The sequence below is a fragment of the Xenopus laevis genome, chromosome 3S (genome assembly GCF_017654675.1).
Source record: "Xenopus laevis strain J_2021 chromosome 3S, Xenopus_laevis_v10.1, whole genome shotgun sequence".
In the NCBI taxonomy this organism is placed as follows: domain Eukaryota; kingdom Metazoa; phylum Chordata; class Amphibia; order Anura; family Pipidae; genus Xenopus; species Xenopus laevis.
This window is the reverse complement of record NC_054376.1, coordinates 104983252-105006516: the sequence shown is the minus strand read 5'-3', so window position 1 is coordinate 105006516 and position 23265 is coordinate 104983252. Positions and strand designations below refer to the sequence as shown.

Here is a 23265-nt window from a genome sequence, read left to right as displayed (position 1 = left end):
CTGGAGAAAAACATATAGTTGAGATTAACATCATAATATATGTATAACAATCTGTAATATTCTATCATCCACAACCCGTAGGGTAAAATGTGAACCAACGTTTGAATTCCAAAAGCAATGGTCCTTAGTATGAATTGAATATTTAGTTTGGCAGATGTATCTTCCAATCTTTTTTTTTTTTTATTATTATTATTTTTTTTACTCTGTCTTTCTCCCTTACACTCTCTCCTTCCTCAGATATTCTGAGCACATTTCTGTCTCGCAACACTGTCATTTTCACTTTCTAAATCAAGAATTAATCAAGGAACCATTTATAGCACAGTGAATCATTTCTGCAGTGCTATTAAGCTATGGAAACTTTTACCAAAACACGTGTGATTGCTTAACATATGGGCAACTTCATTAATACTGACCTTTTGTAGGGAAGTTGACATCTGAAAATGTGCAGCATACGTTTAATAGATTTCTTCATATCAAATAATATTTTTAATGGGGGAATTTCTAAGGAAGGACAGTTCTGTGATGTCACGGTGTGATTAGCCAGTTAGCAATTGCTAATGGAACTCCTAGCCATGTGCTTGCTAGTGATAGCAAGTTCTGGGGCTTTGTGATGCTCTTTTCTAAGTCAAGTTCTGGGGCTTTTTGATGCTCGATATGTCATCGCTGATAACGTACTAGTAAGATCCAGGCCACATGGGGGAATTGAAGCCCATGGAAGGAATTTTTTCTGGTCTGAGTTTTTTGGGCAAAAACTAAAATTGTTAGTAGAAAAAAACTAGAATTTTTCGAGATTTATTAAACCCCAAAGGTGCAAAAAGTCCAAATCCTAAAATACACCATCTTAAACCTGTCGAAGTAATGTATAAGTCCATGGGAGATGTTCCTTTTACAATTTGAAGATATCGTGATCTGTCCTGGGTTTCATACAAAAAAAAAAAACAAAAAAAAACGCCCGTAGACTACAACAGTTTAAAAAATGTTGCATGGTTTGAAACATTGCCACTCAGTGAGGCTCATTTATATATACTGGGCAAATTTGTACCTGGGCAATAACCCATAGCAACCAAGTTGAATAATGAAATCAAACCATTGCTATGGGTTACTGCCCAGGTTCAAATTTGCCCCATGTTTATAAATGAGACCCATTGACATTTTTTGACATTTTACCATTTTTTGGCCGAAATTGGTCAGATTTACCCATCACACTAATTTAATATCATCTTGTGCCTCCATTCTGTTGACCCCAGTATGTTGATATCAAAACACATTGTAAGCTCTGGTTGGACAAGTTAATTATAACCTACTAATTTTAATTGACCTTAGCGTAAAGCATACATAGCCCTAATAAATGCATTACACCTCATAGGGAAGGAACCCCTGCAAATTGTTTTGCTTTGTGACTATGCACACTCACAGTTCAAACACAACATCTTTAGCATTAGCCAATTGGTGAGGGTGTGTATACCCATGATTCACCACCATTTTTTATAAAGATAAGCTCACATGATGACTTATCTGGTATGGTCCAAAAAGAAGTGTTTGTTTGATTAGTTATTAATTTATTTGCCTATGAATGAAAAGGTTAAACTTTTGAAACCATAAGTATAATGGCCTTTATATTTGATGGATTATCTGAAAAGGCTTTGCTTATCGTACCCTCATGATTAAACTGCTTTTAACAGAGTCCAATTGTACTTTGTTCTTTGTTTGTGAAATACGTCAGCGTAACCTTGGGTAAACTCCTCTAGGTTTGCATGTCAGAACCTTTTTCTATTAGGGCAGAGACACTCGCTGTAATTCGGCGAGATTAGTCACCAGGCAACAAATCTCCTCTTCTTCGGGGCGACTAATCTCCCTGAACGCCTTCCCGCCGGCTAGAATGAAAATCGCTGGCGGGATGGCGCTCGTATCGTATTGTTTTCTGAAGTTGCTTCACAAGGAAACTTCAGTCGACTTCAGAAAACGAAGTGATCCGAGTGCCATCCCGCAGGCGATTTTCATTCTAGCAGGCGGGAAGGCAGTTCGGAGAGATTAGTCACCCCGAAGAAGAGATTTGTTGCCGGGCGACTAATCCGCCCGAATTTGCCCGTTTGTCTGTTCTTAAAGACTACTCAGCTGTGTTCCAGATCAGTGAACCATCAGTCACTTTTGGCAAGCACTGAGTTGGTGCTCCATTATTACAGTTCATGTTTAGGAGTTCATCTTTCTTCGTTTCGGAAACTGGAATGGAAAAGAAGAGCATTGTGTATTAATCCTCCTGGACCAGCCCAAATCACTTCAATAACTCTGATAGTGTGATAAATCTTCTGAGTTAGCCCAAGACCTTATCTTGTTTTCTCTTTCTAGTACCAGACCACAGGGTAACAGTGGCTATACATGCACAGATATTATTGTACAAAACATTCGGTGCATGTATGGTGGGAGACAAGGCGATCATTATCAGCAAAAGAAAAATTTAATGCCAAACATCGGCCAAGGTTTACTGCTCAATCGTCAGATAGAGTTAGAATTCTACTGTTTCTACTTGTATATCTGACTATTCAGATCTTAACTTTTGTAATGAAAACAAACAATCTTTCCTGTGGTCAATGGTTAGGGCTATGGCTGAATCAGGATCCCAATCAACAGCTGAACAAGCCCTAATCCAATAATGAAGGTCAAGTATTTTAGACTCATACACTGGCCAACAGGAGTGGCCAAGTTAGCCTCCAATATTAACCAGTATATGGTTAGTAGTGATAAGCAAAATTTTTCGCCAGGTTTCTCCCTGCGAAAAAGATGACCATAGACTCCAATAGGTGAAAAAATTGTTTGCTTCAAAAAAGTGTCGCCCTTAGACTTTAATGCATTTGCCAAATTTTGTGCTGTTTTGCAAATTTTCAGAGAAGCAAAACGGGTCAGATTCACCCATCACTAATAGTTAGCTTTAAGCTTCATTTGTTACTTTTGTATACAAAACCTAGGATATGACTTTTGCTCAATGAAAATATTATATTAGAATTTGTTTCTATAAGCAAAAACCTCTAGCAGAAAAAAATGACAAGGATAAAGCTATACACGACACGTAAAAATTTTTCTGCACGTTTGTAAGTAACAAAAGCGTCCCATTGTAGGAGATATTATTCATAAATGTGTGTATCTCACTGCAATGATATCTGAATTGTGGCAACTGTGAGAGATGTCATAGGACTTTAATGCAGGGATTAATTGTTCTAAGGGTACAGCAAATGATACAGTCATGTGACTGTAAGGGGATTTTCATTTAAGCAAAGTGCACTAAAAAAAGTACCAGCGTAAGCATCCCTGGCAAGCAAAACATGGGTAAGGATCAAAAAATTTTAAAACAAAATCAAGTAAAATGTACTGTTTTTTATTACTACAGAGAAAAAGGAAATCCTTTTTAAAAATGTGAATTATTTCATTATAGTAGAGTCAATAGGAGATGGCCTTCCCGTATTCTGGAGCTTTTTGGCTAACGGATTTCTGGATAACGGATCTCATACCGGTAGATGTTTGTTATAATATAAAGGAAAGGCCATTTATGTGAAAGGAAGATTTAGCCTTTTTGTGCTGTCACAGTGTTGCTGTTCTGATAAGGGGGTATTCAGTTTAATGGGCCAATAAGCAAATATTTAATAATAATAATCATAATAATAATTATGGTGGAGTGCCTTTTATTAACTTATTGTGTGATCTTCTATTATAGATTTGATATCTACCGGAAAGTGCCCAAAGATTTGACACAGCCAACCTATACAGGAGCTATAAGTAAGTCATTATTTAATTCATCTAGCCTAATATAGCTTTAGTGTACACAAAAATGTAATGCTAAATGCCACTCTCACCTTAACATTCTTGCCCATCCCCACACCAGTTTCCCCTTACGTCTTCTATCGATCCTATTTTAGTATGTTATTTGTATGCTCAGTGTATACACCCATTTATTTACTATGGATGAACCAAATTCAGGATTCGGACTCCATCTTAAGGATTAAGATTCGGATGAATATAAGCGCCTGGCCGAACCCAATCGTAATCACGTGACTTTTTGTCACACAAACAAGCAAGCTAAAAATGTTTGATCCACTTGTACAATACACAGTTGTCTTCAGCTTTCCGGACGCTTATTTGCATGTGCAATTTTGGATTCAGATTTGGTTTGGGATTCTGCTGAACCTTTCATGAAGGATTCCTAGCGGATTCAGTGCATCTCTATTATTTACAGATAAAATAATAAATAATGATATTGCATTGCCTGACTTAGTTTACAGTATTACGTCTGTGCCTTCTGTCTTCTTTTAAAGATTTGATTTGTTTTTTTTGCACTTGTTGTGCTAAATATATGGTGCAATAGATGCATCAATAAACAGATAGACAGATGGAGAGACTTTATCTTTTGGTACATTTTCCTTGGCACAAATTGTTTATTTTCAGAAATGCCGTTTTGTTTGATAGATCTCTGCCAAAGCAACTAACATCTCATATATTTGGAAACAAATATACAGATAATGACTGTCCCATGCATAGGGCATTGCGAGTGTAAAGCTGCCGAGGCTGATGGAATTGGTATATTGTTCCCTTCTCCCTCAGCAAAGCTGAACTTTGCAGATGATGTCTGAGAGGAGGACACCAGCAAGAGGAACAATGCCTGACCTCAGCTGAACAAAATGTTTTGACATTCTGCTGTCCTTGATTCAACTAAAACGTAGTCATTGCTTGCTGTATAGTGTGAGAACACGGGGAGGCCCATTTATCAAAGGTCGAATTTCAAATTCATGTTTTTAATTCTAATAGATTCGAATATACTCGACATTCGATTGGGAGGGTATTTATGAAAGAATTGAATATCTAAAACTCAAACGGATATTTCAGACCCGACTAAACTCGAATCTAGTTTTTTCTTCGAAGGCTAATAACATTGGTCATTTGAATGTGAGATTTATCACACGTCTACCATGGAAACAGTCCTAATTCGAATCTTTGCCACCTAAAACTTTCCGAGTTCATGTACAAGCCAATGGCAGAGGCCCATTGAGCCATTTGGAGACGTTAATAGCCTTCCTGACAGTCAAGTTTTTTTTTATCGGACATAAACTCGATTTGTACGAATCAAATACGATTTGAATTTGGGTCGGAACCATTTGATCGTATATTAGACATTCAAATTCTTTCTTAAATAACCTCCCAGTCGAGTTGTCAGTATATTCAAATTAAAAAAGAATTCACATGAATTCGAAATTCTCATAACGTTAATTTCATCTGCCCAGTATCCAGCAGAGCACACAATATGTTCTGGGCTTTTAAATACTGAGGGATGGTGGGTGGAATTAGAAGAACTCTGGGAGGGTCTGTACTGTTAAGTGCAGTGGGGGGATTTGAGCTTAGACAAGAAGCATTCTCATGAGCAAATGCTCATTTTTCTGTGAGATATAACAGAGATCTGGAATCTGCTATGGGGTAAGTCCCAGTGTCAACTGAAGCATTTGGTTTTAAAGGCCAAGTACCACTAAATTCCTAGTAATACTTTCCATTCCTTATGAGATGCTGGCCACTCGGTATACCTCAAGAATTATAGGGTCAACAGAGGGAGATTGTCTGACCAGCATCTAGGTCTTGAACAATCATCAGGTCATGATTGTTCTGATGGGGTAATAGAAATTATGTTCCAGGGTTTATATTTCAACCTGACCACTCTGGGGCAAACTCTGTGTTTCTGAAAAGGGCAGTGCATGTGATATCATATAGTGAACTTCATCTCCTGGTATTGCTTACTAGCTTATTGCAAAGTAAGCCTAAAATGTAGCTCACAATTGCTGGAGGCTGATATACCTGTATTTTCTAAGTGTGACCTTTTTTTCTGTTCCCAATTATTCATTATGGTATTATACTGTTTTCTTCGTCATTGTGTTCCCTGCAATTCCCGACTTCCGGCTAACAGGATTTCATATCATATAAGAAGATATCATCTGATTGGCATTTCCTGTTAATGGGGACTTGGTACAAACTAAGGAAGTGTCATTATACTCATTAAACTGCCCTTTAGTGCCTTTTGTTCAGCAGAGATGACCCATGTGCTAGGATTGTGAATTTGTCCAGTGTGTGGTTTGTCCTGTTGCTGCTCTAGGAAACTGGTGGTTAGAGGGTGTCTGTCTCATGGAACTGTTCTCTTAAATTCACCAATGTTCTGCTTTGCTTAAAGTCTGCTCCTTATACATCCAGAAGGAAGCAATGGGCTGATAAAGTTACATTGTCTAATTAAATTACCTATGACTGTAGCATATGGCTTTCAAAATTGATCACTCATGCAGTTATTCAGCATATAGTGTTTTTATGAAGGCAAACCATTTCTAAAATTGTATTGATTTTTTTTTAAACGTCAAATTCTACAATATTGGTTAGATACCATCTCTGTAAGTTAAAGGGGACCCATCACCCAAAACAAAAAATATTCAAAATCCTATTTTATCACATTAGTCAAGCAAAATGAACTTTAATTACACTATATCAATTATTTGAATCTTGTTTCCTTCAGTCTGGGAATTCATATTTATAGCAAGCAGGCAGGAGCCATTTTGTGGACACTTTTAATAAGGCAAGCCTTGTATCATCTCAGAATCTTGTTTGTGCACCAGAATGGGGGACCTGATGTCCATCCCCATGCACTGGTTACAAAATTAAATGGTTAAGAGAATAGGGGAATGTGGGGAGAGCAGTGACATCTAGTAAGTGCTGAATGGAAAGTGAAAGTAATTGTCTGCCCCGCCTCTATGCCTTAAGCTCCCCATAGACGCAAAAATTCTTCTTGCCGAACGACCGATTTTAGGGAAGCCCGACCAATCCTTTTGAAATTATCGTGCGATCGTACATCTTACGATTTTTCGGCTGAGATCTGTCAGGAAATTGATCGGTCAGGTCAAAAAATCTTTGTCGGTCCCAGTGCAAACTATCTTTGTTTGCAGGGCCCAGCAGGCAGCTCCCCTTTGTTTTCCTGCCAAATTAGTCTTTTTAGTTGATGGTAAATTCGTACGATCATTCTGAGAAGATCGTGGTCTCACGATCAGGATCTGATCCTTTAAAAATCTCAACATCTATGGCCAGCTTTAGAGGCCAAACATATGGCTATGTGCTTGTTTTCTTCCGATTTCTCTAACCAGGCTGCATCTGCATTGGGTGCCTCATAAACAAAGTTCCCGAGGCAAATGCCTACCCATGTTTTGCTTGGCAGGGATGCTAACACTGGTGCTTTTTTTAGTGGACTTTGCTTAAATGAAAATCCCCATACAGTCACATGACTGTATTATTTGTTGTACCCATAGAACAATTAATCCCTGCATTAAAGTCCTATGACATCACTCACAGTTGCCACAAATCAGATATCATTGCAGTGAGGCCATACACACATTTATGAATAATATCTCCTACAATGGGACCTAGAAATATCTTCTTTCCGCTAACCTTTTGTTACTTAAAAATGTGCAGAAAAATTGTTTACGTGCCGAGTATATCTTTATGCTCGTTTTTTCTGCTAGAGGTTTTTGCTTATACAAACAAAATCGAATATGATATTTTCATTTAGCAAAAGTTATATCCAAATTTTTGTAAGCAAAAGTCAAAAATTAAGCTTAAAGATAACCATTAATAATGGGTGAATCTGGCCCGTTTGCTTTGCTGAAAATTTGCGAAACAGCGAAAAATTTGGCAAATGCATTGAAGTCTATGGGTGACACTTTTTTGAAGCGAACAATTTTTCCACCCATTGGAGTCTTTGGCCATCTTTTTCACAGAGAGAAATCTGGTGAAAAATTTTGCTTATCACCTATCATACTAACCATATACTGGTTAATATTGGAGGCTGACTTAGCCACTCCTGTATTGGTAACCTGTTGGCCAGTGTATGAGTCTAAAATGATTGCCCTATCACTATTGTTCAAATGCTGATTGGGATACTGATTCAGCCAAACACTGATAGGTCTATATGGACACATGTGTGGTCCAAGCATTGCATCTGCTTGATTTGGCCCACCGCTTTTGATCTATTTCCTAATCTTAACCACTCCAATCAGGCTGGACTAAGGGCAGGGGCACACGGGCAGATTCGGGGAGATTTAGTCACCTGGCGACTAATCGCCTCTTCTGTGGGGGACAATCTCCCCGAACTGCCTTCCCCCTGCCTTCCACCTGCTATAGTGAGAAAAGGCCAGCACAATGGCACTCGCGTCACTTCGATTTCCGAAGTCGCCCGAAGATGCCTCACTAGGAAACTTCGAGCGACTTCAGAAATCAAAGCACCGCAGGCGATTTTTCATTTTAGCAGGAGGAAGGCAGTTCAGGGATATTATCGCCCTGCAGAAGAGGCGATTAGTCGCCAGGTGACTAAATCTCCCGAATCTGCCTGTGTGCCCCTGCCCTAAGTTTTAACAGAAAAACGGAATCTCTTTTTTCCAGATAATGGGATCCATTATCTCGAAACCTGTTATCCAGAAGGATCCGAATTACAGGAAGGCCATCTCCCATAGACTCAAAATGATTTCCCTTTTCTCTGTAATAATAAAACAGTATCTTGTACTTTAACCTAAGTAAGATATAATTAATCATCACTGATCTAAAGCAATCCTACTGGGTTTAATTACTGTTTCAGCTTTTTTTTTTAGTAGACTTATTAAATAAAATAAATTATTGAAAATCCTATTTTATCCCATTAGTCAAGCAAAATGAACTTTAATTACACAATATAAATTATTTGAATCTTGTTTCCTGCAGTCTGGGAATTAATAATTATAGCAAACATGCAGGAGCCTTGCATCATCTCAGAATCTTGTTTGTGCACCAGAATGGGGGACCTGATGTCCATCCCCATGTCCTGACTACACAATTAAATGGTGAAGAGACTGGGGGAATATGTGGAGAGCAGTGACATCTAGGAAGTGCTGAATGGAAAGTGAAAGTAAATGTCCGGCCCGCCTCTATGCCCATGGCATAGAGGAGAGGCAGGCAATATTTGATTGACAGCTGAGATTTTTAAATGAGTTTACAACAGCTATGAATGCTTTAATAAAAAATAGAAATTGGATTTCATGTTTAATTTGAAAAGGACTTTTATTATACAGCTTTTTGTGTCTGGGTGACAGATCCACTTTAAGATATGGAGACTTATATTTTGGAAAGACCCAGGTTCTGGATAACAGGTCTCATATTTGTATGTTCCTTCTTAATGGAGAATAATACCCCTGAATAAAATGATGTGGCCATTCAAACCATCCCATATTCAGAAAGCCTGAATGAGCAATGCTAAGTAGCCTTGTAATTCCCAGTCTGCTCCTTTCATTAGCCGGGGGACAAACAGGTGGGAGGGAGTGAGGAACAATCTATAACTGTTTCACTCTGTAACACATCAAAACTTGCCTTTGGACCCTCCTGTTGTGACTGCTAACCAGCTGCTCTGACAATCTGTCCCAGTCTATTGCTAATGATCTGTACAGACAGCCGATCTCTGGTAAAGACAAACACACCATGACTGCCTCCTACTGAATAGATAACACAGAACAACAGTACTTGCTCTTCTAGCCCAATGTTTACTTGCTGTCAGCTATTTTCAGACAACGTTTGCTCCTATGGCATCCTGTGCTTGGAAAGTAACACATTCTTGGGGCAATGAAGCCTGATTTACAATTCCTTTTTTCCCCCACATTCATATTAAAGGCAGTCCTATCTGTTCTATATTAAAGCCTTCTGAAAAATTTAATTATTTTTGCTTTATTATTTCAGGTATGATGCAAAATGCATGATGTAATAATTATTCAAACTAATTTCAGTCTTTTTTTTAATATAAAGGTCACATTAAAGAATATGTTTTATAGCTTTGAAAAACAAGTCTTGCAAATCAGTCAAATACTGTGTTTGTATGGGCCTTAAAGGAGAACTAAACCCCAAAATGAAAGGTCCCTAAGCTCAGTAAGTGACAGCAGCACAGATCATGTGCAGTGAATCAGTAGAAAAGAAGATGGGGAGCTACTGGGGCATCTTTGTAGACACATATCTTTACTGCTAAAGGGCTGTGGTCGCCTTGGGCTAGTAAAGAAGCCCAAAACATGATGTACAACATTAGGCTTTAGTTCTCCTTTAATATTTTTTCGATTCACTGCAAACAGTATTAAATCAAACGCTGAAAAGATACCCTGTGGATGTTTAAAGTACAGCTGAAATGGAGTACTACGTAGACATCTCAGTTTTGTTAATCCGTCTGTCATTCACAAGGCACCAAGGACTTGAATGCTTAAATTCAGTACATGAGCTAGAACATTACTAATCAGCTTTGCTAAGAATTTGAGCTCGGCGGAAGTATTACTGCATCACCATATTAATTGATTTAGTCTTTTAACCCCCCTCTTGCCAAGCAGCCACCAATGAATTTGGCCATATTGAGTCTTGGGTGAATAAGCATTTTCCTGTTATATTGTAAAATAAATATTACATTATACTATTTAAGAAGCAGAATAGTCAAGTCACAAATAGCAACATGCGGAGCGGAGGATAAAACTCAACCAAATAGTATTGAGAACATTGGTAACATATACTGTAGGTACAATAAAGTGAGTTCGCAGGGCAATAATGAAGAGATAAGGTTATTATAAATCCTTAATAATAATAATAATAATAAAGAGAAGTAAAGATCAGCCATAGGATAGGATAGTATGGGTGAAACAAAAGCAATGAACCATATGTGCTACTGGTCTAGCAATAACCATGACTTAAAAAAAACATGTATTGGCAGTGAAACACAATCACTCACATATTGGTTTATTGTAGGATATTATGTATTCTCTTAAATAGCTGAAATATCTGTTCTTTCTCGCTCACTCTTCAAGAATTTGGGAAAAGCTGAAGGTGTATTATTTTGAGACTCACATAAATAAACTATGAGTCAGTCCCAGCATCCATTTAAGCAATATTTGGTTAGGAAAAGTACACACTGTTCTCGTGTCCTGCACTAATTCTCATATGATGGTGACTAGGCTTAGACACCTAAGGGTCTAGCAGTATTTGTTTCCATTTGCGACTAATACTCTTGTTTTGTCTTGCAGTTTCCATCTGCTGCTGCCTCTTCATTACGTTCCTCTTCTTGTCTGAGCTCACTGGATTTATTGCCAACGAGATGTAAGTATCTGGTGACCAAAGCAGATCATGCACCCAATGTATTTGGGCTCAGTCATCTGTTGACCGTGCCCACTGTTGCAATATGAAACATTACTGGAAAAAATGCATGTCATTTTTTGACTGATCAGGTGGTGGCTAAAGAAAAACATGAGTCAAATAATTGATTTCAATGTGCCAGTATCTCTTTAAGGTTGGATAGCCCAATAGCCTTGATCAGTTAACTTGGTTGATTGCCTGGACAAGTTGAGTTGCTGAAAAGTTAGAGGGACCTATGGTTCCTGTCTCTTAATGACCTGCAGATGTTTCATACGTCTACAAAGAAGAAGCATCAGCAGAATGGAATATTTATTATTTTTTTAAACTTCTATGGATTACATATTTTTTATTCAAGCTGCTTCCAGGGGGAGGGTCTTAAAATCGGAACTTCTGGGAAGGACTAGATATTAGGGAAGAGTATGTTAATTTCACATCAGGAACTTGGAGGGTGGATAATTTAGCATCAGGTCTTGGCTAGAGACCAATGGGACCTTACTGGCCCCAAGACGCCTTTGTCCCCAGTTGAGAACTCCTTAAAAATGGTTCCGGCATATCATATACAGGTATGGGATCTATTATCTGGAAACCCGTTATCCAGAAAGTTACGAATTATGGAATGGCTGTCTCCCATAGACGCAATTTTATCCAAATAATCCAAATTTTTAAAAATTATTTCTCTTTCTCTCTTTCTCTCTCTGTAATAATAAAACTGTAGCTTGTACTTTATCCAAACTATGATATAATTAATCCTTATTGGAGGCAAAACCAGCCTATTGGGTTTTATTGTTTACACGATTTTCTAGTAGACTTAAGGTATCAAGAACCTCTATTAAGGTATCAAGAACCAAATTACGGAAAGATACGTTATCTGGAAAACCCCAGGTCCCGAGAATTCAGGGTAGCAGGTCCAATACCCGTATATATGTTTTTTTTTGGGGCACTGCCGCTAGAAGAGAATCAAAATGCAGTGGATCACAACTTCAGCTTTCCTTTAACTGAAACTATTAGTAGAAATTATCAGATTGCCTTATGGGCAATATCCCTATAACTTAGTGAATGAATAGAAGAAAAAATACTTCGAATTTCGAACGTTTTTTTTGGCTACTTCGACCATCCAATTGGCTACTTCAACTTCGAATCAAACGATTCGAACTAAAATTTGTTCGACTATTCGACCATTCGATAGTCGAAGTAAAAAAAACTTCGACTCCCTACTTCACCAACTAAAACCTACCGAACATCAATGCCCATAGGCTTTCTAACAAATTTCTGATCGAAGGATTATTGTTCGATCGATAGATTAAAATCCTTCGAATCGTTTGTTTCGAAGGATTTAATCGTTCGATCGAACAATTATTCCTTTGATCGTTCGATCGAACGAATTGCGCTAAATCCTTCAACTTCGATATTCGAAGTCGAAGGATTTAACTTCGACAGTCGAATATCGAGGGTTAATTAACCCTCGATGTTCGACCCTAAGTCTCGATGTTCGACCCTAATGTGCCCCTAAATTCCATAAAATAATCCAGGTTTGTAAATCTGATTCATTTTGTGCATAAAGCTTCAAAAATGCGCTCGCTTTTACAGGTATTGTTTGATCATATATGGCAATATGGCCGATAATACACTCCCTTTCATATAATTGTAGTATTTCTACATTGACTTCTATGGGATGTTGTACCTGCAACTGGCAAAACTCCTAAATTGTTGCCCACAGGGATCACCTGAAAAAAAGTTGTAGACTAAGGTATCAAGAACCAAATTACGGAAAGATACGTTATCCGGAAAACCCCAGGTCCCGAGAATTCAGGGTAGCAGGTCCAATACCCGTATATATGGTTTTTTTTGGGGCACTGCCGCTAGAAGAGAATCAAAATGCAGTGGATCACAACTTCAGCTTTCCTTTAACTGAAACTATTAGTAGAAATTATCAGATTGCCTTATGGGCAATATCCCTATAACTTAGTGAATGAATAGAAGAAAAAATACTTCGAATTTCGAACGTTTTTTTTGGCTACTTCGACCATCCAATTGGCTACTTCAACTTCGAATCAAACGATTCGAACTAAAATTTGTTCGACTATTCGACCATTCGATAGTCGAAGTAAAAAAAACTTCGACTCCCTACTTCACCAACTAAAACCTACCGAACATCAATGCCCATAGGCTTTCTAACAAATTTCTGATCGAAGGATTATTGTTCGATCGATAGATTAAAATCCTTCGAATCGTTTGTTTCGAAGGATTTAATCGTTCGATCGAACAATTATTCCTTTGATCGTTCGATCGAACGAATTGCGCTAAATCCTTCAACTTCGATATTCGAAGTCGAAGGATTTAACTTCGACAGTCGAATATCGAGGGTTAATTAACCCTCGATGTTCGACCCTAAATCTCGATGTTCGACCCTAATGTGCCCCTAAATTCCATAAAATAATCCAGGTTTGTAAATCTGATTCATTTTGTGCATAAAGCTTCAAAAATGCGCTCGCTTTTACAGGTATTGTTTGATCATATATGGCAATATGGCCGATAATACACTCCCTTTCATATAATTGTAGTATTTCTACATTGACTTCTATGGGATGTTGTACCTGCAACTGGCAAAACTCCTAAATTGTTGCCCACAGGGATCACCTGAAAAAAAGTTGGAGTGATGGAGCGGCCACTGCTCCAGGATAAACTTTTGCAGAAGGGAATGCCGTTGTAGCCATAATATTAGGCAGGGTTTGCATCGAGGTCGTAACTACAACATTTACACAGTCCGATACATGAGATCATCTGAACTCACACATAATAATATATCAATATTATATTAAATACACCAGTCCGATGATAAGGAGGGGTCTTTGGAAAATGTTTTATGTGATTGGAAGCCGTGTATCGTGTATCCCTAAGTATTCGTTCCTTCTCTCTTAAAGATGCTCTGTCAGATATTTTTGGAAAGCAAATTGCTTTTTTTTTGAACGTTTAAAGTTAAAATAACTCTAGAAGTGGATCCTTGCTATGCAGTGCTTCCGTTTTCACACTCTCATTACTTGGGCTCAGGTACTTGTGTTTATTTTAAATCAAATAGGTCCTCATGCAAGGATATGCTTGTGCATAATCAGCCACAGGGGACAGCCCCATTGATTTACTTTTTCCTCTCCTCCCTTCCTGTCTCCGCTTGTGAGACTGCTGAGCAATTAGCTAATCTGGGGGGAGGTGTTAACTTTGTGAGTACATTTTTAATAAGTGATGGTTGCAGAAGAAGGGCAATATCTTCAAGAGAAACTATAATCCTAAACCATTTTTTATATACATTTTAACAAGCTTGCTCAATTTTATGTTTGCAGTGTTCTGCAGTTGCTATCATTTATGCGGCCAAAATCAGAATTAGGCCATTGAAGATACAGGTATGGGACCTATTATCTCAAATGTTCGGGACCTGGGGTTTTCTGGAAAATTGATCTTTCTGTAATTTGGATCTTCATACCTTAAGTCTACTAGAAAATCATTTATACATTAAATAAAACCAAAAGTCTGGTTCTGCTTCCAATAAGGATTAATTACATCTTAGTTTGGATCAAGTACGAACTGCTGTTTTATTATTATAGAGAAAAAGGAAATGATTTTTAAAAATTTGGATTATTTAGATAAAATGGAGTCTATGGGAGATGACCTGTCCGTAATTCGGAGCTTTCTGGATAAGGAATGATCCCTTAACATGGTTACGGTAATTAATAGAGTGATGGAGATCAGAAAACCACTACATATTTTTATGGATATAATGGGCCTTCTATATAGATGGATATTATTATTATTATTATTATTATTATTATTATTATTATTATTATTATTATTATTATTATGTATTTATAAAGAACAACATATTACACAGCACTGTATATATGGGTTTATACACTGATAATGCAGAATTACATATAGTACATAAGGACCACTAACTGTTACAAGAGCCTTGCCCAAAAGCACCTACAATCTGAAAGGGTTGAGACACAAGGTGTGATTTATTAAAAACCAGCAAGAATTCAAAGTGCATAAAACAAATAGAAAAGTTGAGACAATGAAAACATTGTTTTAAATTTTAACTTATTTGAAAGCTCTCCTCTCAGAAATGCTATTCTACTTGGATTGCTATGCCAACAGCACACCTCAATGGCTTACTGATTGCACAGTTGCCTAACTTTGAAAAGTTTCCAGGGGTCAGTGACCCCCTTCAAAAAGCTGGAAAGAGTCAGAAGAAGAAAGTTAATTCATTACAAAAGTATAAAAAAATGAAAGCCGATTGATAAATTGCTAAGAATTGGCCATTCTGTAATATTCTAAATGTTAACTTAAAGGTGAACCACCTAGAGGTCCGCTTACCCTTCCCAAACCAGAGCACTAAGGTCCCTCAAAGCTGCTCAATTTGTTGTACCTGGTTATAAAAAGCAAAGTTTATTATAGCGATTGGTGTGCACCAATTCTTGCCTCTTCAGCCCCTCAGCAATCTTGTGACGGGAGCATGCTCAGTTGGGACTGGCTTCAATTGAACATGTTCCAGAGGAGCTGAAGAGTGTACAACAGCATCCACTAAAGCCACTGATCTAAAGTGAATATTATGGGGTTTTTTGGTTTTGGGGATTGCATTACATTGCAGTGGTTTGGTTCAAGAGGAGCGAGTAAGTCATCTGGAAGGGGCCAAAGTATTAGTTAGGCCTTCTTTCTCGATAGATGATATTGAAATGATGTTTTAATCATCCAATTTCAATAACTATAGCTTACTGAGAGAGAAGCTGCTGTCTGTTTCTTTCTGACAGTACCAAATACTAAAGAGTTTTAGTGAAGGACAGTCTTCATAAAAGCAGCTTTTCCTGCTTCTAGATTCATAGAGCGGCAGCTGCTATATTCATATTTTCAAAATGTCCTTAGTTTCCCAATATTTACTTATCTTTCGCTGGAATCTTTTGTACCTGGAAATGTCTGCAGTAAATAAGAATGTGTGTGCTTTTCCAATTTATATTGCAAAAGAGTACACAAAACCACATTTCATATTCAGCTTTGACAAGGGCTTGATTATAAGTTGTGTAAAAGCCAAATTGGCACAGTTTGAGAGGCACTTTATATAACCACTTGACTCTCTTGAATTGTGGCTTTCATTTGAAGGCAAGCAAGCATAAGTAAGGTATAGACCATCTATGCATCATCTAAATTCCCAACTGGCAATAAATAACGCTTGCTGTTTATACTATTTAAGCTTCCTGACTGTAGATCCTACAGCTTCTACCTTGCTAATTAGTCTGTTATTGTGTTCCCCATTAAGGGTAAATGCTATTTTTTGACGAAAAACCACGCACAAGCCTTCAAGAATAGACTCCTACTAATGCCTGTGGTATATTTCACAAGGCATAAATGTGGTTTTAGATCCAACTTTCCCTTGAGGCCATGAAATTATCTGTTAATCTGACAGCATGGATGCTTAGTGTTTAGTGCAAGCACAGACGGGTTCCATTAAAAGATAGACTGCAGAAATGTATTTGGGTTCTTCTTTGCAGGCTGAAAACACCTAGCAGAAAATACACAACATATGCCATAGGCCTAAACAATATTTATGCCCTTGGACTAAAATATTCCCAGAATGTCATAAGTAGTATCCCTTGCTAGAGGAATACTGTTCACCAAAACTATGGCCATCCAGAGCAGTGAACCCCAACCAGTGGCCTCAAAGCAGGTGCTTATTTTTCAATTCCTGGGTTGGAGGCAAATTTTGGTTGTAGAAAAACCAGGTGTACTGCCAAAAAAGAGCCTCCTGTAGACTGACAGTCCACATAGGGGTTACCAAATAACCAATCACAGCCCCTATTCCGCACCCCTCATTAAGTTTTTTCATGCTTGTGTTGCTCCTCAATTCTATTTTTTTTATATTTGATTGTGGCTTGAGCATAAAAAAAAGATTAGGGACCCCTGATCTAGAGGCAGATTGAGAGAGAAAAAAATTAATGGCAAAAAAAGGAATTTATAAAAAATAAAGAAAATGCAAGTGCAAGAGAGAGGGTAAGGGTAGAAGGAAATGCAATGCACTTTTTGGGCACCTAGTATTAAGTTAGGGCCCCAGTGTTTAGCTTTAGTCTGGCTCTGACCAAACCACACTCAATATACCCTAAACCTTGTGAAGATTCTGATAAGCACCCATCTTTTTAAACAGGAGCTGAGGTGTTCTAGCCAAAATTAGGATAGTTGAGAGGTATACCATTTTGAAGAGAGAGACGTTTTTGTGTATCTTTTTTGTATATTTTAATGTTAGAACTATTCTCCTGTTGGACAGTGATGTGGAATGTATTTTCACATTCTTATCGGTGTAATGATGATAATAGTCATGAGGGATTAACAGTGGGTTATGGGGTGGTTTGCACACTCTGAACAGTTAGGTGCCTTCACATATTTTTACTTTTACTGCTTTTTTTTACTTTTGGTGCAAACAGTGATTAGACAAGTTGGCAAAATGCACAGCCTGCACTATACACATCTGTAAATGCCATAATACTTCATAATAAGGATGTTGACATCTAGGTAACATTATTGTTATTGTAACTTTTTTTTTTCTTTCTTTAAACACAAGTTCTTTATAAGGGATAGTCTGTTTATTGTCGGTGTGCCTTTTATGACTAAATATATTAAATTCCACTTCCTGGCCAATTCCTTCTCTCTTTCTTCATTCATCAAACTGATTCATGACTAAAGTATGGAAGTTTGCATGCCATGTTATCTAGTATGTGTGATCTCCTTAGAGAGTACTATGGGGTATATTTATCAAAGAGTGAAGTTAATAGTTAAGTTCCGCCACTAGAGTGAAATTCTGCCACTCTCCATTCATTTCTATGGGATTTTTATAAGCGTATTTATCAAAGGGTGAACTTTCACTTTCACCCATTGATAAATACGCCTTTCAAAATCCCATAGAAATGAATTGAGAGCTGCGGAATTTCACTCTAGTGGCGGAACTTCACTCTTTGATAAATTTACCCCTATTTCTCCAAGCAGTCATCCTAAATACCTGCATAAACTCCAGAAAGGGAAATTAGTGTTTGGATTCGGTTCAGTATTCAGACGAATCTTTCGCGAAGGATTCAGGGGTTCGACAAATCCAAAATAGTGGATTCGGTGCATCCCTAATGTTATATATGTTATAGAACATGCTATGTGTATTTGAACCCTAGCAACCACATTGTTAAAATTGCAAACTGGAGAGCTGCTGAATAAAAAAGCTAAATAACTCAAAAAACACAAATAATAAATACTAAGCTGCTTGTCACAAAGAATTAAGATGACCCAAGTATTTGTTGCTTCCAAACTGATCCTGTTTCAGAACAATGTTCTCATTTATGTTTCTAAAAGAATAGGAAGTAATTAACACTTGCTTACTTGGTTCTTGTACATCATATGCACTAATATGAAAATATCAAAAGCATAACTAAACAAATGTGTACATTGCTTGAATTTGCTAATTTAAAACATGTTTGGTATATCTGTTAAGCTTCTGCATTCACACCTGTAACCCCCCTGCATTCGTCACACTTATAACACCTCTATTGTTCACACCTGTAAAGCCCCCTACTGTTCATACCTCAGACCCAGACTGAAAGTGCCCACACTGATCACCTGTTCACAACTCATACAAACTACTGGAGGGGCACCAGCATTGTGTTACTGTATGTAGCACAGTATGAACTGTCCATCTTAGAGTCCCGATTTCCCTCTCCTGCTCTATTCTGCGTTCCCTATGCTCCCTGTGTGTGCCATACTCTGCCTGCCCTATGCTCCCTGTGTGCCATACTCTGCCTGCCCTATGCTCCCTGTGTGTGCTATACTCTGCCTGCCCTATGCTCCCTGTGTGTGTGTCATACTCTGTCTGCCCTATGCTCCCTGTGTGTGCTATACTCTGCCTGCCCTATGCTCCCTGTGTGTGTCATACTCTGCCTGCCCTATGCTCCCTGTGTGTGCCATACTCTGCCTGCCCTATGCTCCCTGTGTGTGCTATACTCTGCCTGCCCTATGCTCCCTGTGTGTGCTATACTCTGCCTGCCCTATGCTCCCTGTGTGCTATACTCTGCCAGCCCTATGCTCCATTCTGCCTGCCCTATGCTCCCTGTGTGCCATACTCTGCCAGCCCTATGCTCCATTCTGCCTGCCCTATGCTCCCTGTGTGTGTTATACTCTGCCTGCCCTATGCTCCCTGTGTGCCATACTCTGCCAGCCCTATGCTCCATTCTGCCTGCCCTATGCTCCCTGTGTGTGCGCCATACTCTGCCTACCCTATGCTCCCTGTGTGTGCCATACTCTGCCTGCCCTATGCTCCCTGTGTGTGCTATACTCTGCCTGCCCTATGCTCCCTGTGTGCCATACTCTGCCTGCCCTATACTCCCCATGTTTGTCATGCTCTGCCTGCCCTATGCTCCCTGTGTGTGCCATAGTCTGCCTGCCCTATGGTCCCTGTTTGTGTGCCACACTCTGCCTGCCCTATGCTCCCAGTGTGTTCCATACTCTGCCCGCCCTATGCTCCTAGTGTGTGCCAATGGTGAAAAATGGCTTCCATTATCAGCCCTCGTAGGCCAGAAAAATTCCAGCCCTCTGTACCACATAAGTTGGAGGCCACTGATCAGTTTGTTTGGTGGGGTCCCAAATCGGCTCATCTTTCACAGATATGCCCACCCTGAGGTGGGAGATATCAGGCATAATTGCAATATGCCAGCAGTCTGATCAAGGACAGCATTAACAAGCAAATGTGGACCCAATTCTCAGCCAGATATCATTTGTGTGGCACCTCAAAGGGCCCCATATAAAGGCAAAAATGGCAACTTAAATGTGCTTGCATAAAGCCATGGTGGAGGTGAGATTTCTTTCTTGATCATGCCCACATTAAAGAATGTCAAGATTAGAAAACCACTTGGAGAGTTATTGGGAGGAACAGATGTTAGATAGGTTAAAAAATACAAATGTTAAAAAAACAGAATTTAAAAACAGTTTTGGATACTGATGAGAATGAGGAAATGTACTGTATGAATGAAGTGTCTGTTTACATTACATGTTTATAATGAGCACTGTACTCATTGGTTGCATCACAGAGAAAATTACTGAAAGTGGGTATATTCAACCTGTAAAGAATGTCACCATTCAAATGCTTGCAATTCTTCTTTGCTCATCACTGCAATAAAATGATAAATACGGCTGCTGTACATGTCTGACCCATTTCTAAACCTACACATCAAGTTGCTATTCAGGTGATCACTGCTCTCCTGCTCTAAATACTTTTAATAGTTAATTATGAGGCATTTAATAAGCAGAGCACATTTTTTGATAGCACAGCATGTTTTTCCCACATTCCAGTTACAAAATGATTATCTTGATATCTACGTCTATCTATCTTAAATCTTTGGTGGCAAAGACTAATACATTAATACTGGTGTAATGAAGAAAAGGAAAATCAAAAATTCAAATATTTAAAATTTTTTATAAAGGGCCAGGAAATGAAAATGCCCTGAAAGCATTTATAAATTATGTTTTAGTCTGCAGTTTTATAAATTTGCCATTATTTGTAGAAATCCTTAAATATATATTTGAAAAAAACATTTTTTTTTAAATCCACACCTACTTTTAAACCAGAGAATGCAACTGACCATTTGGTTTTTTTTTTGTGTGTGTGTGCTACCACCATCGATGGTGGTAGCAAACAAGAAAAAAAACAAATGGTTGGAGCTCACTGCAGGGATATTACTCATATATGAAAAAGTATGTCCTACTATTATACACCTCCTCCTCCCGTGTGGAGAGTACAGTAACCCCCAGTACAAGATTAAACACCTTGGGTATCCCTTAATAAGTACAGATCTTGGATCCGTTATCCGGAAACCCATTACAGGTATGGGATCCGTTATCCAGAAACCCGTTATCCTGAAAGTCCAAAATTTGGAGATGCCCGTCTCCCATAAACTACATTTTATCCAAATAATCCACATTTTTAAAAATGATTTCCTTTTTCTCTGTAATAATAAAAGCGTTAAATCATTTAATAGTTGAAAGTCCACATGGCTGATTTCTGTAAATCAATTATATCAAAAAGATATATATCCCAAGGCTTTTTTTTTTAGTAAAAATAAATTATTTATTAATAGTCACATTAAAAAAAATTGTAGAAAAAAGTAACATTTCTAGGCATTTTGTGATGTGTAGTGGAGGGGATATAACCCAATTCTCCATTCAGGGGATAGAGAGAGTAAGACTAGGGGGCCCATTTACTTAGCTCGAGTGACGGAATAGAAGAAAAAAAACTTTGAATTTCTAATGGTTTTTTTTTGGCTACTTTGACCATCGAATGGGCTACTTCGACCTTCGACTACGACTTCGACACGAACGATCCGAACTAAAAAACGTTTGACTATTCGACCATTCGATAGTCGAAGTACTGTCTCTTAAAAAAAAAAAAAAAAACTTTGACCCCCTAGTTCGCCACCTAAAACCTTCCGAAGTCAATGTTAGCCTATGGGGAAGGTTCCCATAGGCTTTGCTAGCTTTTTTAGGTCAAAGAAAAATCGGTTGATCGATTCAAAGGATTTAATCGTTCGATCGAACGATTTTTTGTTCCATCAAACGATTTTCGGTTCGATCAAACGAATTGCGGTAAATCATTCGACTTCGATATTCGAAGTCGAAGAATTTCAATTCGGCAGTCGAATATTGAGGGTTAATTAACCCTCGATATTCGACCATAAGTAAATTTGCCCCTAGGAGTGAGAGGAGGGGACCATCAAAAACTTTTAGAAAGGAGGGAGGTATACTGGATTTTTCATCTGAGAACACGTTTGCCATTAGGGATTAACCATGAATTTGATGTCATATGTTACACCTAAATGTGTAAAGGCCATATGTTAAAAAACTACATTTATCCTATGGCACTCCAAATAGAATGAAATGATGACAGCGTAAGAAACTTAAAACAGGTTTACAATATAATGAAGTCAATGCAGAGTTCTATAAGTAGATTAACTGTATTTATAAAGAGTACAATATGTATACACTTCTAATCTATTATGTTGTGCAATAATGAATTTTAGAGGCTATGACATTAAACTGGAATTTGAGACTACAATGTATAATTTAAAAGTAATGGTACAAATATCCTGCATAGGCATTATGGGTTAAAAAATATTTAAAGGAAGCAGGGCTAATTGCTTGTGACTTCTGATTGGTTTTAACAGGAAAAGGGGTGGGATTACCTGGATTTAAATTCTGTACTGAATGTGTTACTGGCAGAGACACCTATGACTAAGTGCCGGAGGGTACGAAACGCGTAAGGTGGGCCATGTGGGGTCAGTTTGTACCAAATATATTTTTTTAATGTGGCTATTAATAAAAAAAATATTTTTACAAAAAAAAAGCCTTGGGATATATATCTTTTTGATATAATTTGTGCATAATAATAAAAGCGTGTCTTGTACTTGATCCAAACACTACTTCCTGCTTTTCAGCTCTCTAACTACGAGTTAGTCAGCGACTTTAAGGGGGGCCACATGGGACATAACTGTTCAGTGAATTTGCAATTGATCCTCAGCATTCAGCTCAGATTCAAAAGCAAACAGTTTGACCCATGTGGCCTCCCTCTAGTCTCTGATTGGTTACCAATCAGTGGAAACCAAGAGAACTGCAAAGCAGGAAGTAATGTTCTGGCCATTATGTTACACATCCAGTCACTCCAGCCTTTATACATTACATTTTTGGCTAACTAACTATATTAGAAACATTTTTTTTACTTTTCACATCCTATCTATTTACCTAGTTTTTATTTTTATACTGAACAATTCCTTTAAGGCTAATGCCAGATGGGTTTGAAAATGGTCCTGCAGAAATACACAGGCCAAGAATCAGCCCTCACGTGGCCATTAGCCTCCTCACCTGCCTCCACCTGGAACCATTGTGTCTGGCCAAGTGCAGGCACATGTGGTGGATTTCAGAGAAGAAATTTGAGAGTTTACATTCTCTTTAAGAAATCCATTGTGTGTTCCTGCACCTGGGTGACACAGTGGTTCCAGATACGGGCAGGAC

At 38.2% G+C, this 23265-nt stretch overlaps 1 protein-coding gene across 1 annotated transcript in view; it reads left to right on the top strand.

The window, feature by feature from the left end:
- ergic1.S (endoplasmic reticulum-golgi intermediate compartment 1 S homeolog) overlaps positions 1 to 23265 on the top strand; it is a 70610-nt gene that overhangs the window by 15677 nt on the left and 31668 nt on the right. The window contains 2 exon segments of the mRNA NM_001091317.1: positions 3707 to 3768; positions 11082 to 11154. Of these exon segments, the coding sequence (NP_001084786.1) occupies positions 3707 to 3768; positions 11082 to 11154 (135 nt within the window).